This window comes from Gorilla gorilla, chromosome 23 (genome assembly GCF_029281585.2).
Source record: "Gorilla gorilla gorilla isolate KB3781 chromosome 23, NHGRI_mGorGor1-v2.1_pri, whole genome shotgun sequence".
NCBI lineage: Eukaryota > Metazoa > Chordata > Mammalia > Primates > Hominidae > Gorilla > Gorilla gorilla.
The window spans coordinates 22,564,804-22,581,419 of NC_086018.1; the positions used below are offsets into that span (position 1 = coordinate 22,564,804).

The 16,616-nt window shown below is 43.7% G+C and overlaps 1 protein-coding gene and 1 long non-coding RNA gene across 2 annotated transcripts; one reads left to right on the forward strand and one right to left on the reverse strand.

Annotated features, from left to right (window-relative positions):
• Positions 1-743: 743 nt before the first annotated feature.
• On the reverse strand, positions 744-2,334 carry LOC115931945 (small ribosomal subunit protein eS10-like). Its single transcript, XM_055375344.2, has 2 exons — positions 2,161-2,334; positions 744-1,880 (listed from the first exon to the last, which is right to left on the reverse strand). Exons 1-2 carry the CDS (start codon positions 2,332-2,334, stop codon positions 1,539-1,541), a joined length of 516 nt encoding a protein of 171 aa, XP_055231319.1. The 3' UTR covers positions 744-1,538.
• On the forward strand, positions 1,941-14,915 carry LOC134758214 (uncharacterized). The gene is made up of 2 exons (XR_010133144.1): positions 1,941-3,064; positions 8,798-14,915. It is a non-coding gene; the product is annotated as an uncharacterized lncRNA (long non-coding RNA).
• The last annotated feature ends 1,701 nt before the right edge of the window (positions 14,916-16,616 follow it).

Here is a 16,616-nt window from a genome sequence, read left to right on the forward strand (position 1 = left end):
CGTTATGCCAGTGATTTTTTAAAATATCAAAACAGGCAGTTTTATAGAAAAATACAACTTCAGGCCAGGTGGGGTGCTTGTAATCCCAGCACTTTGGGAGGCCGAGGTTGGTGGATCACCTGAACTCAGGAGTTCGAGACCAGCCTGGCCAGCATAGCAAAATCCCAACTCTACCAAAAATACAAAAATTAGCTGGGCGTGGTGGCACATGCTTGTAACCCCAGCTACTTGGGAGGCTGAGGCAGGAGAATCACTTGAACCTGGGAGGAGGAGGTTGCAGTGAGCCAAGATCGCGTGACTGCAACAGAGAAATTCTGTCTCAAAAGAAAAATATAACTTCATAAAAACGAAGTAGGGAGAAACAGAAAAGTTTGTCTAGATCTAGAACCATTAAAGGAATTGAATGTTTATTTTAAAATCTGTATCCCGGCCAGGCGCAGTGGCTCAAGCCTGTAATCCCAGCACTTTGGGAGGCCGAGGTGGGCAGATCACAAGGTCAGGAGATCGAGACCATCCTGGCTAACATGGTGAAACCCCATCTCTACTAAAAATACAAAAAATTAGCCGGGCCTGGTGGTGGGTGCCTGTAGTCCCAGCTACTCGGGAGCCTGAGGCAGGAGAATGGCGTGAACCCTGGAGGCGGAGCTGGCAGTGAGCCGAGATGGTGCCACTGCACTCCAGCCTGGGCGAGAGAGCAAGACTCCGTCTCAAAAAAAAAAAAAAAAAATCTGTATCCCATCCCCTCAAAAATCTCACAAAAAAACAAAACCAAAGAAAAGTACCTGGCCCAGATGATTTTATGGACAGCAAACATTAAAAAGAACATAAAGTTTTTATCTTCTACATAATTTTTAAAAATTAATTATTTATTTTTGACAGGAAGTCTCGCTTTGTAGCCCAGACTGGAGTGCAGTGGCATGATCTCCGCTCACTGCAACCTCTGCCTCCCAGGTTCAAGCGATTATCCTGCCTCAGCCTCCAGAGTAGCTGGGATTACAGGTGTGCCCGGCTAATTTTTTGTATTTTTAGTAGAGATGGGGTTTCACCATGTTGGCCAGGCTGTTCTTGAACTCCCGACCTCCGGTAATCCGCCCACCTCGGCCTCCCAAAATGCTAGTTTTACAAGCGTAAGCCACAGTGCCCAGCCTAGATAATCTTTCAGAAAAAGAAGCAAATGGAATTCTCCCCAACTCACTGTGAATTTAGTATAGGCTTAAAACCAAACCAGACATAAATAGTACAAGGAGGCAAAAGTACGGACTAACTTCTTATGGACATACATGCAAAAATGCTAAATAAAATATTAGCAAATAATCCAGCAATGGATTAAACATGTATCACGACCAAGTTGGGGTTTTCCTAGGAAATTAAGATTATGTAATAAAAGAAAAAACTATTAAAGTAGTACAAACTATCAAAGGAAAAAGCTTGTCTGATCATTGCAACGGGTTCATTTGCGACATAATACAATTTCTTTTTTTTTTTTTTAAGTCTTTTTGGCTGTAAGTTTATTCAATGCAAACTAATCCTCTCCAATTCTACTGAGGTGGCTGACGGTGTCCACGACCAAATTTGCCTCTAAACTGGAATTCGGTTGCTGACCCAGCCCCAGCCTCGGCTTTCTTGTCGGCACCAGGGGGCACAGCACTCCTTCTGCAGGTATCTCTGTCGGCTTCCCCTCTTGTGAGTCTTGCAGGTCGCTCACCCTCCGGACCTTTAGACCGAGGCCTGCCAGTCCCTGGACGGCTGCGGCGTAGGGTGGCAGGCACAATCTCCAGGGGCAGATGAAGGTAATCACGGAGATACTGGATATCCTCATTGGTAAGGTACCAGTAGACATGTCTCCAGGCAAACTGTTCCTTCACGTAGTAGCCTCGGGACTACATGACAGGAAGGTTGGGCACACACATTCTTTTTTTTTTTTTTTTTTTGAGAGGAGTCTCACTCTGTCGCCCAGGCTGGAGTGCAGGGGCGCGATCTCGGCTCACTGCAACCTCCGCCCCCTGGGTTCAAGCAATTCTCCTGCCTCGGCCTCCCGACTAGCTGGGATTACAGGTGTCTGCCACCGCGCCTGGCTAATATTTTTGTATTTTTAGTAGACACGGGTTTCACCATCTTGGCCAGGCTGGTCTTGAACTCCTGACCTCGTGATCCGCCCGCCTCGGCCTCCCAAAGTGCTGGGATTACAGGCCTAAGCCACCGCGCCCGGCCGGGCACATTCTTGTCTGCCAACTCCAGGTGCTTAGGCATGTGGACATCCTTCTTGACCACCGTGACTTCCTCTTTAAAAAGGAGTTCATAAATGGCAATCCGGTTTTTCTTAGGCATCAGCATTCTGGGGAGAAGCAGCCGCTAAGGTGGCAGGGTGGCCCGGATGGGGGCCGATGGAACTCGAACTCCCCCATAATTTAATATTTTATATATATATATATATATATATACACACATATATATATGTTGCTCGCTTATTTTTTTTGTCTGTTCCCTTATGTACCGGGAGTGCCAGGAGGACAGGGCTTTGTGTTTTCCTCACTGCTGTCTGGCTCATGCATAGCACAGTCCTTGGCACACGGTAAACACGCTGAGGAGAACCTTTCGGACTAGCGGACTCTGAGCATCATTCCGCTGGGCCCAGTGGGGCCTCTGAAGGGACCCGCCTTGCCCGGCTCCAGCCCAAGACGTGAGGCATGCGCACCGGCTGGCCGGCTACTTCTTTCTTGACCTGCCAAGTGGCAGAGCGGCTGCGCTACCCAGTGCCGAGACAGACGCGAGCTGGAGATGGGGGAACGGGACGGGGTGGTGGTGGGGGACGGCGGCGCCTGCGCAGTGAAGGAATGTAGGCGGGGCCTCCATGGCGCCTGCGCAGACGGCCGCAGCCCTGCTGGGCGCGAAGGGGCTGGCCAAGGGCGGGGCCCGCGAGGGAGGCCGGGCGGCCCGGCAAGCGGGGCTGTGGGTTAGGCTGCTTTCCTGAGGCCGGACTCAGCGGGTCTCGGCTGAGCCACCGGGTGAGCTCACCGCCCAGCCCAAACCAGGAGATTGCGAGGGAGCGATGCGGTGCAGCGCGGTAAGAGCAGCAGCCGGGTTCCCGCAGTGTTCGCTGGCGGGTTGGTTTATCGCCTCAGCGCCGCCCGCGCGGCCGCGCCCGGGCGTCCCCGCAGACCCCGGCAGGCCCAGCGCCTGCGCCGTCTCTGCTCCTGGGCCCCTCCAGTGTGTCCCGCGCCTGCGCCTTTCCCTTCCCGCGCCGTCCTCGTTCTGGGCTTCGGAGCTCCTGGAACAACCCGCAGGCTTCGCCGCCGAGACCCACTGGCCTTCGTCCGTTGGTGTTGGGGTTCAGCTGGTTCTGGGACCCCGCTTGCGGCTTGTCTGTGTGCAGACAGGCCGGGTGCGACCCTCGTGCTTGCCTTTCCGCCGCTCCGGGAGAGGCTGGGGCTGCCGCCCCATCGCCCGGGTCCCTTGCCTGGGGCGGGGACAGCGTTGTTCAGTGGCCCCGAGGGCGCAGCGCGGAGGAGCAGGGGCCACAGGCGGCGGACCCCGGGCCTGCTGCCGGTGCTGCTTCTGCTGTGGCCGCCTCCCGAGGCCGACGGAACGTCCTTTTTTCTTGAGACGTGGTTAATTGCATCAGGTTGGATGTGAATAATCCGGTACCTGTCTGAGGAAATTTTGCGTTTCCAGGAATTTGGTAATTGTATTACCTTAAGTAGTTAAGTCTAAGACATCATAGTCGCGGCACGTTGGGCAGGCTGCCCTGGAGATGACGAAAAGAAATCAGTTTCCAGTAGTTTTAGCCCATTTACAGAACACGCAAAAATTCTGTGATCATTCAAATGCGGGGAACCTTGATTTGTTGATATCCTTGATCATTTGTCCAAGTACCGGAAGGGCGAGGAAAAGATTCCCGTGAACAGCCCAGGTGATTTCAGGGAACAGTGTTTTCTTTTGTCAAAAGAGCCTCTTAAGCCATTGATAATATTTCCCAAGCTTATAACAGATACAAGCCTTTAAAAAATGGCATTTGCTGTCACCCAGTAGGACACATCTTGAGATGAAATCAGAGCTGTAGGCTTTGTAGACAACAGCGGTCATTTCTGGTGGCTTCAGGGAGTGGAGGGGGACTGCAATTTTGCCAATGTAGGTGATACCAAAGGGACTATAGTAATTTTTTCTTCGTAATTAAAAACCAGGCCAGGCGCGGTGCCTCATGCCTGTAATCTCAGCACTTTGGGAGGCCGGGGCGGGCGGATCACCTGAAGTCAGGAGTTCAAGACCAGCCTGACCAACATGGTGAAATCCTGTCTCTACTAAAAATACAAAAAGCGCGCGCCTGTAATCCCAGCTACTCAGGAGGGTGAGGCAGGAGAATCGCTTGAACCCGGGAGGCGGAGGTTGCAGTGAGCCGAGTTCGCGCCAGTGTACCCCAGCCTGGGCTACAGAGCGAGGCTCCGTCTCAAAAAAACAAAAACCAGACATAACAAGGCCGAGCGCCCTGGCTCACGCCTGTAATCACAGTAGTTTGGGAGGCCGAGGCGGGTGGATCACCTGAGGTTAGGAGTTCGATACCAGCCTGGCCAACATGGTGAAACCCCGTCTCTACAAAAAATATAAAAATTAGTCGGGCGTGGTGGCACATGCTTGTGATCCCAGCGGCTCGGGAGGCCGAGACAGGAGAATTGCTTAGGAGGCAGAGGGTGCAGTGAACCGAGGTCTCGCCACTGCACTCCAGCCTGGGCGACAGAGTGAGACTCTGTCTCAAAAAAAAAAAAAAAAAACAGCTATTACAATATACATGTATGTTGTAAAATAACCAAACCAATATAGAAGGGTATATAGTGAAAGGAGAAGTATTGTTGTGGGTAAAATTGTTTCTATGAATAAATGGCTAATCCAGTATTTTTTTCCTCCATAAAAACACCTTTTCCCCTTTGATTTAGTGTATACCACACAGAGTCGCTTAGCCGACTCAGTGACTTTTTTGATAGCTGGAGAATGCTTCCTAATGGTTGCAGGTGTGTAGGGGTTTTCTTGACATTTTCAGTAAGAAAGTGAATGTTGTGCCATAGGAAAGCTTTATCACAGGTGCACGTTGGTAGCCAACCAAATAACGTGAGTGTCAAGTACAGTATCTAGTGAGTGGAGAATAACTGTAATAATTACAATTACAGTTGTAGTTAAAGTGAAGTTTGTATCAAAATTTCTGTTTCAAAGGTGAACTTTTAGGGGGTGTATCTGCGGTGTTTCTTCCTCAGATGTGATTTCTCTGAAGCAGTGGTTCTCTATAACTGACTTGACACACAGTGCATCTGATATTTCGAATGACTTAAGTGATGGTATCAAAATTACTATCATATACATATTTAAATCACATGACTAACCTGTGTGTGGTATTATGCAAACTTCTCAGCTCAGTAAGGGAACAGAAATAAGAAAAAAAGGACAATATTGGGAGTCTTTTATACAATTCAATTTATTCAATTGAAGGACTGTCTTTTCTTTAAAAAAGTTCTGCTTTCTTGGTGTTAAAATAAAGCATCTTTTATGAAATGATGGTGATAGTAAATGGTGATATATGGTAAACGTAAATAGTAAATACAAGGGTAGTTACTGTGATTTTTAAAAATAAAGAGAGCCGAGAATCTCTTGTTTTGCTGCTGTTGTTAGGGAGTTCAGGAAAAAGTTCCTGGGGCTTTTGCTGTTAAGAAGATTCAAATATAGAGTATTTCTTAAGAGTAAATATGAGTTTATTTTGAGGTCATTTGTCACAGTCTACTGAGAAATCCACTGAGAAAGCTGTTAAATTTGCGTGGCATTAAAGATGTTCCTATTCTGATCATTGTTAAATAGATCTTTTCTTATTAGATATAATTGTTTTTGAGACAGAGTTTCGCTCTTGTTGCCCAGGCTGGAGCCTAATGGCATGATCTCCGCTCACCGCAACCTCCGCCTCCCAGGTTCAAGTGATTCTCCTGCCTCAGCCTCCCAAGTAGCTGGGATTACAGGCATGTGCCACCACCCCTGGCTGATTTTGTATTTTTAGTAGAGACAGGGTTTTTCCATGTTGGTCAGGCTGGTCTGGAACTCCCGACCTCAGGTGATCCGCCTGCCTTGGCCTCCCAAAGTGCTGAGATTACAGGCACTAGCCACCTCACCCAGCCCCAGGAGATTTTTTTGTGTTGTGCCAACAAATAAGCCTAGGCAGGGAAATTCTTTCTGGTGGTTGGAATTGTTAGTACTGAATAGACTAGATGCGAGGTAAAGAACCCCCATGGGGTTTTCTGTCAGCTCAGAAATCATTGTGACCTCAGTCTTTTACTGTGAAATAACATGACCATTAGGAAAGTAGCCTTAAACAACGTATTTTGGGTATGTTGAGAGGGAGGGACAATTATGATCTGTTCCAAAGTGAACATAACAGATGATCCCTGTGTCTGTGAAGCCTTTAAAATTTATAGTGCTCTTCTTCTGTTAATTTCAAGTAAGATTTAGAGTTATTGTGACATACTCTTAAAAAACCTGCAGTGTATCAAAAGGCACGTTTTTAAAGCATCTTGAAATGAAATTAATAATGTAATATCTACTTCTTCAGAATAGTAGTTTTTACATTCTGAAGACTGACTGACTGCTCTCAGCCACTTCTGAGTTCTCTATTTTCAAAGAATAATTTGGTATTCCATAAAGGAAATCTGTAAATAAGAGAAGAGTGAATATCTTTTAACAGTGTTTTTCCTGATCTTTTCCAACATCTTCATTGTGGTTCTGTCCTTTATTTTTTGGTTAAATCCAGAGGTTTACTTCTGCCTGTATCTTTCCAAACCATTAATCTGTTCACAATCACTTTCCCATTTAAACCCTTCAGCAGCCCCAGTACCTTCGTAATAAGGTCTCCTTAGCTTGGTATCCAGAACACTTCAATACTGGGCTTTGACCCCTGTTCTCCTTCCCCCACCTCTGTTTAGGTGCTTCACTGAGCTGCACCGAACAGCTCTTGGCCCCTTGAAATCTTTGCAGTCTCCTTGTCTCCCTCTGCTGGAATATTCTTCTCTCACTTCATCTGATCATTGCCTTCAAAACTCAGCTCATTTTCTTATTTCCTTGCCTTTTTCATGTCCCTTGTTTTCCTCCGATTAAATTAATGTTCCAAACTCAAAAGAAAAACAACTCAGCTCAGGCATCACCTTGCCTGGAAGGCTTCCCTAGTCCTCCTGCCTCCTGCAGACTTGTCTGGCACCCTGTGCATTTGGTATTTGGCACACTATGTCTCATCTGCGGCCTCCACTGGACAATGAGACCGTTAAGTGTGTGGCTTGACAGAAAGTTGTTGACTCTGCTGGGGTGCTGGTACAGTGCTGGGCACGGCAGTGTTACAGAGGAAGTGAGCCACTTAGTTTCTGCCCTTAGGAGCTTTTATTCTAGTTGCACTTGACCCTGACAGCTGTGAGACACCTCCCAGTAGTGCGTACCAACTTTCAAAGTCTGTTTAATTGTACCTTAGTGTCTGATTCCAATTTTATTTCTTGAAGGAGGGGAGTGTCTCTAATGTCTTATTTTGGCACCCAGAGACCAGGTAGGCATCATTTTTGTCCCAAATTGTGGAAGGAATGTACATTTGGCACAGATCACTTCCCTTTTTTCTCTTGTACACCTTTCACCTTTTTTTTTTTTTTTTTGAGTTTGATGTGTTTGGACAGTAAGGGTTTAAGAGATTAAGATTAAATTTCAACTTTGTCTATTGTGCATATAGCCTAAGGAAAACAAAAAGTTAAAGAGGAAAAATACATTGCCTCTAAAAAGAAGACTCATTATTCCACTTTTTTTTATTTTTAATTGTTTTCAGAGACTGGGTCTCACCCTATCACCCAGGCTGGAAAGGTGATCACAGCTCACCGTAGCCTTGAACTCCTGGGTTCAAGGGTTCCTCTTGCTTTAGTCTTCTCACTAGCTGAGACTGCAGGCCCGCACCGGCACACCTGGCTAATTTTACAAAAATTGTTTTTGAGAGACGTGGTCTTGCCATCTTGCCTAGGCTGGTGTGGAACTCCTGGGTTCAAGCAAACCTCCCGCCTTGGCCACCCTAAGTGTTGGGATTACAGGCGTCACCCATTGTACCCAGCTTAAACTTTTTTGTTTTTTTTTAATGCTGAGCTGTACACAGAAGAAAGTAAAGGTCTTGGTCAAGCCTAGGAAAGAAGTATGCAAAGAAACTGGTGGCAGGCTGGATGTGGGCATATTTCAGGGCTTTGGAAGGTGAAGAGGAGAGGACTGCTTGAGGCCGAGAGTTCGAGACCAGCCTGGGCAACATAACGAGACCCTGTCTGTACAGATAAACATTTTATAACTAGCCAGGTGTATGTACCCTAGAACTTAAAGTATAATAAAAAAAAATAAAATTCACCAGGTGTGGTGGTGCGCACCTGTGGTCTCAGCTACTTGAGAGGCTGAGGCAGGGGGATCTCCTGAGTCCAGGTGTTTGAGGCTGCAGTGAGCTAGGATCACACCACTGTTCTCCAGCCTGGGCTACAAAGTGAGACTCTGTCTCTAAAGAAAAACATACTGGTGGCATTGTCAAGATTTGTCAAGAAATAGCCATTATGCTGGGCCCAGTGGTGCGCACCTGTAGTGCCAGCTTTTCAGGAGGCTGAAGTGGGAGAATCTCTTGAGCCTAGGAGTTTGAGTTCAGCTTGGGCAGCATTGCAAGAGCCCAGTCTCAAAAATATTAGGTCAATAAGGTTTATTTTAATTAAACAAGAAAAAGAAATATCTGCTAAAATTTAAAGCTATTCTGTTCTTCCTCTCTCTCTTCTAGTGTTGTTGGGGAAGATCCCGACTAAGCCATTTTCCAGTGGCACCTCTTCCATCATGAGTTCCTGAGGCAGTCCGATGGGGCTACTTTATTCCAGAACAATCACAGTGAGACCTTTTCTCCCAATAAATTGCCCCTTTTCTCTCCTTAATATATTCTCTTGCTTACAAAACACTGGTGTCTCCTTATCATGGTTTGGTTCTACCCCACTGGGCCCAAGAATTCTTGCCCAGGAGCAACTGAATTTTCTTCTTGCTTGCTTTTTAAAACTTTGGTGGGGTAGAGCCAATTTTAAATCTTCTGATCCATTTTTTCATTGTTTTTCTCACCCTTCTGCATTTTCTGCAAATTCCGTTGAATCATTGCAGTTACTTAGGTTTGCTTCGTCTCCCCCATTACAAACTACTTGCTGGATTTTTCAACCCTAGTTCCCTCATTTTTATGATTTATGCTCATTTCTTTGTACACTTCGTCTTGCTCCATCTCCCAACTCGTGGCCCCTGGCTTTGGATTATTGTTTTGGTCTTTTATTTTTTGTCTTCTTCTACCTCAACACTTATCTTCCTCTCCCAGTCTCCTGTACCCTATCACCAAGGTTGTCATTAACCTTTCATATTATTCCTCATTATCCATGTATTCATTTGCAAATAAGCGTATATTAACAAAATCACAGGTTTATGGAGATATAATTCACATACCTTAAAATTCAGGCTTTTAAAGTGTACCTTTCATGTGGTTTTTGGTATATTCACAAAGTTATGCATTGATCACCACCATCTGATTCCATAACATGTTCAGTACCTCAAAAAGAAGTCTGTACTCATTAGTAGTCATTTCACATTCACCACTCCCTCTGGCTCTGGGCAGTCACTGATCTTTGTGTCTCTATGGATTTGCCTAGTCTAGGTATTTTTATGTAAATGGAATCATACAACATGTGACCTTTTGTTTGGCTTTTTTCATTTAGCAAAATGTTATCAAGGTCTATCCCTGTTGTAGCATGTATTAGCACTTCATTTCTTATATGCTGAATGATATACTTTATTTGTCCATCAGTTGTTCATGCTTTATTTGTCCATCAGTTGATGAACATTTGCGTTTTTACCACTTTGGGCTATTATGAATAATGCTACTGTGAACAAGTGTGTACAAGTTCCTCTGCAAATTTTTGTGTGGACATATCCTTTCAGTTCTCTCAGGTGTATATCTGGGAGTTGAATTGCTGGGTCTTTGTAGTAGCTCTGTTAAACACTTTGAGAAACTGCTATAATGTTCTCCAGAGCTGTACCATTTTAAATTCTGTGTATGAGGATTCCACGTTCTCCACTTCCTCACCAGTGTATGGATTTGGGGGTATACTTTTTAAAAAGTGGGATTAGGCTGGGCACAGTGGCTCACACCTGTAATCCCAGCACTTTGGGAAGCTGAGGTGGGAGGATCACTTGAGCCTAGTAGTTTGAGACCAGCCTGGGCAACATAGGGAGACCCTGTCTCTACAAAAAATAATTTAAAATAAATTAGCTGGGCGTTGTGGCACACACCTGTAGTCCCAGCTACATGGGAGGCTGAGGCGGAAGGATTCCCTGAGCCCAGAAGTTTGAGGTTGCAGTGAGCCATGATGGCAGCACTATACTGTAGCCTGGGTGTCAGAGCAAGACTCCGTTTCAGGGAAGAAAAAAAAAAGTGGGATGATATTTTTGACACTTTTCTTCTTGTTTTCTTAATTTCATACTTCTGGAAATTCCATTAAATTAGCTGGTACCACTCTAACTCATTGTGTTACATGGCTGCATAGTAATATTGCATAATATAAATATACCATTCATTCATCAAAGTTAGCAGATATTGACTGTTAGGTGCCAGGCACTGCTCTAAGCGTTAAAGAAAAACACAACAAAAACTTTTGCATTCTTAGAGTTTATTTTCCAATGGAGGGGGTGGAGGGAGGTAAGAATTTACGAAATAAATTAATTACATGTGTAGCATAGGGTTTCACCAGTGAGTGCAGCTTGAATCGTTGGCAGCTTTCTTGGTAGTATAAATACAGTACTAAAGATGAAATTACTCTAAATGGTGTTACTTAAATTACTGGAATAGGTATTACTATTAGTCACTTTGCAGGTGAAAGTGGAAACACCATCGTAAAATGTAAAATGGGAAACAGCTGGTTAATGTGGATCTGGAGTTTTTCTAGGACATAAACTGATGAGCTAGAAAAGTAAATGTGTCAGTCCTTGGTAGCACAGTTTGTACGTTTATAAATTTTATCCAAATCCTCTTAATCTAGTGATTAATAGACACTCTTCACAAAAGGATGAGGGAGGTGTATGTGTATGTGTTGAAAGGTTCCGAAGGATGCAACCGAGAGTACTTTGGGGGACATGGCAAAACTTCCAGGCCCATTCAAGAGTCTTGTTTTCTCCCTGAGCTTTTATGTGTTTATTATATTGCCCTATTAATTATTGAGATTGTGCCTTACAGTAAAAGCTGCTTTAAATTGTTGACGCTATAATTTAAAATAATCTGGGTCACCTAGAGTGGTTAAGCCTGGAAGAAAAGGATGTCCTTCCTGCCAGGGTAGATTGTATGTAGATACGCAACCTGGTTGCGCCTGTGCTGACCTCTACTCTGTTGGGCCTGGAAGTATGCGGTTCAACGTTTCTCGTCTGATTTTTAAAAAAAATTTGACTTTGTTTACTTTTTATTTTATTTTAATTTAGAGACAAGGTTTCACTATTTTGCACAGGCTGGTCTCAAATTCCTGGGCTCAAGTGATCCCCTTGCCTCGGCCTCCCAAATACTGGGATTACAGGCATGAGCCACTGCACCTGGCCTTAACTTTGAAATGAAGTTAGAAATGTACATTTTATTTTTATTATTATTATTATTATTATAATTATTATTATTATTATTTTAGAAACAGGTCTAGCTCTGTTGCCCAGGTTGGAGGGCAACAATGGTGCAATCACAGCTCACTGCAGCCTCCACCTCCTGGGCTCAAGTGATTTTCATGCCTCAGCCTTCCGAGTAGCTGGGATTACAGGCATGTGCCACCATGCCCAGCTAATTTTTTGTATTTTTAGTAGAGACTGGGTTTCACCATGTTGCTCAGGCTGGTCTTCTGACCTCAAGTGATCTGCCCGCCTCAGCCTCCCAAAGTGCTGGGATTACAGGCGTGAGACACCACGCCCAGGTGAACAGAATAGTTTTCCATTCACCACAGTTTGTGATTGTCTCTACATTGTGAAGTGACAAGTTCTCTTCTATTTTCCTTCTGCCCCTCATCACCTTTTTCTTCCTCATTTCTTTTTTGAATTTTGCTGTCTTGAATTGGTGTCTAAAGGATGACATAGCAGACAAGGGGACTGACACATGAACTCTCATGAGTTACTGAGGAGTTTCTCAGTGCTCTATCTGCATCATCTGCTCACTCTCTCCTTCCTAGGTGCTAGCCTGCCAACCTGCTTTGAGAAATTGGAAATGAATCAAGGGGTAATCAGCCTCCCCTTGTACATATAGGGACCGCATCTCCAATGCCTTGCTTTACATAATGACGAATGGTGTTTTGCTTACCTACTTCCACACAAACTGCTGATATGGTTAGGATTTGGGAAAGGGGAAGAAGGGAATTTTGGGTTTTGAGGAGTAGCTGGGGCTTGAACAAAGAAGAGGTAGTAATGAACATTCCTGGGGTGAGGCAATTAGTTAGCTGAGGGAGAAGAAGTCATATAATAAATTAGGGATTGACAGACTGTCTGTAAAGGGCCAGACAGTAAATGTTTTAGTCATTGAAGACCTTAAGGTCTCTGTTGCATCTAATCAACTCCATCATTGTAGTGCAAAAGTAACCACAGCCACTACAGATGTGAATGAATGTGACTATGTTTCAATAACTTTTTTTTTTTTTTTTTTTTTGAGACAGCGTCACTCTGTTGCTCAGGCTGGAGGGCAGCAGTATGATCACAGCTTATTACAGCCCTGACTTCCCAGGCTCAAGTGATCCTCCCACCTCAGCCTTCCAGGTAGCTGGGACTACAGGCACTTGCCACCACCCCCCATTAGTTTTTGTATTTTTTTGTAGAGGTGGGGTTTCACCATGTTGGCCAGGCTGGTCTTGAACTCCTGAACTTCTGGGCTCACGCTATCCACCCTACTCGGCCACCGAAAGTGTTGGGATTACAGGCATGAGCCAGTGTCCAGCCCAAAATAGTCTTTTGATTTTTTTTCCCCCAACCATTTAAAAGTGCAAAACATTCTTAGTTTTTGGGCTGAAAAAAGACAAATGATGGGTCAGATTTGGCCCCGGATTGTGGTTTGTTGACCCCTTTTATAGAGGAACAGGAAGCAGAGAGGACTGGTTATAGGGCCTGGGAAACCAAGCCAGGGAGTTAGACTTAAGGTAGTATGAAAGAGGAAACCATTTTTGTAATGTAATGAAAATTTTAAAGGAAGGATGTTTTGTATTTATATGTGTTCCTGGAAGCATCTGAGTTTTTATTCAAAACATGTTTTCACTATGGAAAATTTCAAACATTTACAAAGTAGAGAGAAAAATGTAATGAAATACCAAGTGATGTATTTATCACCTACCTTCAACAATTATCAGTCCTAGGTCCTTTGCATTTCTGTGTTTTAGAATCAACTTGTCACATTCTACAAAAAAGCTCCTGGAATTTCTGTTGGGATTGTTTTGATTCTGTAGATAATTTCAGGGGAAGAATTGACTTCTTAATAAAATTGAATCTCCTAACCCATGACCATGGTATACTTCTCAATTTATTTAGTCTTTCTTTAATTTTTCTCAACAATATTTTTGTAGTTTTCAGTGTACAAATCTTTCCAGTTTTTTGAAGGGATGTGGTCAGATTTACTCCTATTTCATATATTTTGATACTGTGAATTTCAGCTTCCAGTTATTCATTGCTAATATATAAAAATACACTTGGTTTTTGTATATTAATCTTGTATCCTGAGACCTTAATGTAATTTGTTTTCAAAGCTTTTCTGTGGATTCCATCGGCTATTCTGTCAATGTTGTCTGTGAATAAAGACAGTTGTACTTTTTTCTTCCCACTCTGAATGCCTTTTATTTATTTTTCCTTCCTTTACTGCACTGGCTAGAACTTCTAAGTACATAATGAATAGAAGTGTAACTGCCCAATGGGTTCACCTTGCCCATTGCCTAGACAGAACCGATTCACCAAGACGGGAATTGCAATAGAGAAAGAGTAATTCAGGCAGAGCCTGCTGGGTGGGAGACCGGAGTTTTATTATTACTCAAATCAGTCTCCCTGAGCATTTGAGGAGCAGAGTTTTTAAGGACAGCTTGGTAGGTGGGGGGAAGCCAATGGGCCAGGAGTGCTGATTGGTCAGGGATGAAATCAAAGGGAGTTGAAGCTTTCTTCTTGAGCTGAGTCAGTTCCTGGGTGGGGGCCACAAGATCAGATGAGCCAGTTAATCGATCTGGATGGTGCCAGCTGATCCATCAAGTGCAGGGTCTGCAAAATTTCTCAAGCACTGATCTTAAGAGCAGTTTAGGGAGGGTCAGAATCTTTACCCTTCAGCTGCATGACTCCTAAACCATAATTTCTAATCTTGTGTCTAATGTGAGTCCTACGAAGGGAGTCTGGTGCCCAGGCAAGAAGGAGGTCTGCTTTGGGAAAGGGCTGTTACCATCTTTGTTTTAAACTATAAACTATAAACTAAGTTTCTCCCGAAGTTAGTTCAGTCTACACCCAGGAATGAGCAAGGACAACTGGGAGGTTAGAAGCAAGATGGAGTCGGTTAAGTTAGATCTCTTACTATCTCAGTCATAATTTTGCAAAGGCAGTTTCAATCGTGGTAAAAGTGGATTTCCTTGTCTCATTTTTGATCCTATGGGGAAAATATTCAGTCTTAACGTCATTCAGTATGATATTAGCTACAGGTATTTCATATATGCTGTTTATCAGGTTTAGTAGGTTATCCTCTGTGTGGAGTTTTGTATTTTTTTAATAAGGAATGAATGTTGGGTTTTGTTTAGTGTTTTTCTGTGTGTATTGAGAAGATCATACGGCTTTTCTGTTTTAGTTTACAATGTGGTGAGTTACATTGAGTTTTGAATTTTTTTTTTTTTTTTTTTTTTTAAGACGGGTTCGCACCCTGTCACCCAGGCTGGAGTGCACTGGCATAATCCCAGCTTACTGCAACCTCTGCCTTCTGGGTTCAAGCAATTCTCCTGCCGTAGCCTCCCAAATAGCTGTGATTACAGGTGTGCACCACCATGCCTGGCTAATTTTTGTATTTTAGTAGAGGCGGGGTTTCACCATGTTGGCCAGGCTGGTCTCCAACTCCTGACCTCAGGTGATCCACCCACCTCATCCTCCCAAAGTGCTGGGATTACAGGCGTGAGTCACTGTGCCTGGCCGATAACTTTTTTTTTTTTTTTTTAGATGGAGTCTTGTACTGCTGCCCAGGTTGGAGTGCAGTAGTTCTACCTCGGCTCACTGCAAGCTCCTCTTCCTGGGTTCACACCATTCTCCTGCGTCAGCCTCGGGAGTAGCTGGGACTACTGGCGCTGGCCGCCACGCCTGGCTAATTTTTTGTCTTTTTAGTAGATACGGGGTTTCACCGTGTTAGCCAGGATGGTCTCGATCTCCTGACCTGGTGATCCGCCCACCTCGGCCTCCCAAAGTGCTGGGATTACAGGCGTGAGCCACCACGCCCAGCCTTCCTTGCCGATTTTTGAATGTTAAACTAACCTTGCATTTGTGGGATAAACCCTACTTGGTTATGATATATTATCCTTTTTTTCTAGATTGTTAGACTCAATTTGCTAAAATTTTGTTTGTAATTTTTACATTTATTTTCACGAGAGATATGGGTCTGTAGGTTTCTTTTTTTGTAATGTCTTTGTCAGATTTTGGTATCAAAGTAATGCTGGCTTCATAGAATGAGTTGGGAAATATTCTTCTCAGTTTTCTGGAAGAGTTTGTAAAGAATTTGTTTTATTTCTTCTTTAGTGGAATTCCTGAGTGAATGCATCTACGCCTGGGGTTTTCTTTGTAGGAAAGTTTTTAACTACAAATCCAGTTTCTTCAATAACTGTAGAGCTATTCAAGTTATTTATCACTGTTTGAGCTTCGATAGTTTGTCTTTCAAGAAATTCATTTATTTTATGATAGTTTGTCTTTCAAGAAATTCATTTATTTTATCTAGGTTCTTGAATTTACTGGCATAAAGTGGTTCCTAACAGTCTCTTATTTTCCTCTGATAGCTGTAGAATCTGTAGTGTTGTTACCCTTTCCATTCTTAATGCTGGTAATTTGTGTCCTCTCTTTTTTATGAGTGTGGCTAGAGGTTTATCAGTTTTCTTGATCCTCTCAACCCATTTTTTGTTTCATTGATCTCTGTTTTACGTTTTCTGTTTCATTGATTTTTGCTTAGATGTTTATTCTTTTCTTCTCCATACTTTGTGTTTCATTGCTCTTCTTTTTCATGTTTCTTAAAGTAGGAGCTGATGTGAGTCTTTTCTTCTTTTCCAACACAGGTGTTTAGTGTTATAAATTTCCCTTTACTGCTTTAAGTTTTTAAAGGTAATTTAAGGATAGCCCACAAATTTTGATATGTTATGTTTTCAAGTTCAAAACACATTCTGATTTCCCTTTTGGTTTCTTCTTTAGTTCATAGACGTAGAAGTATGTGAGTTCCCGAGTATTTCAGAATTTTCCAGAGATATTCCATTATTTTGTAATTTAATTAATAGAGAATCTTTTATTTTATTTTATTTTGAGACAGAGTCTTGCTCTGTCGCCCAGGCTGGAGTGCAGTGGCGTGATCTCGG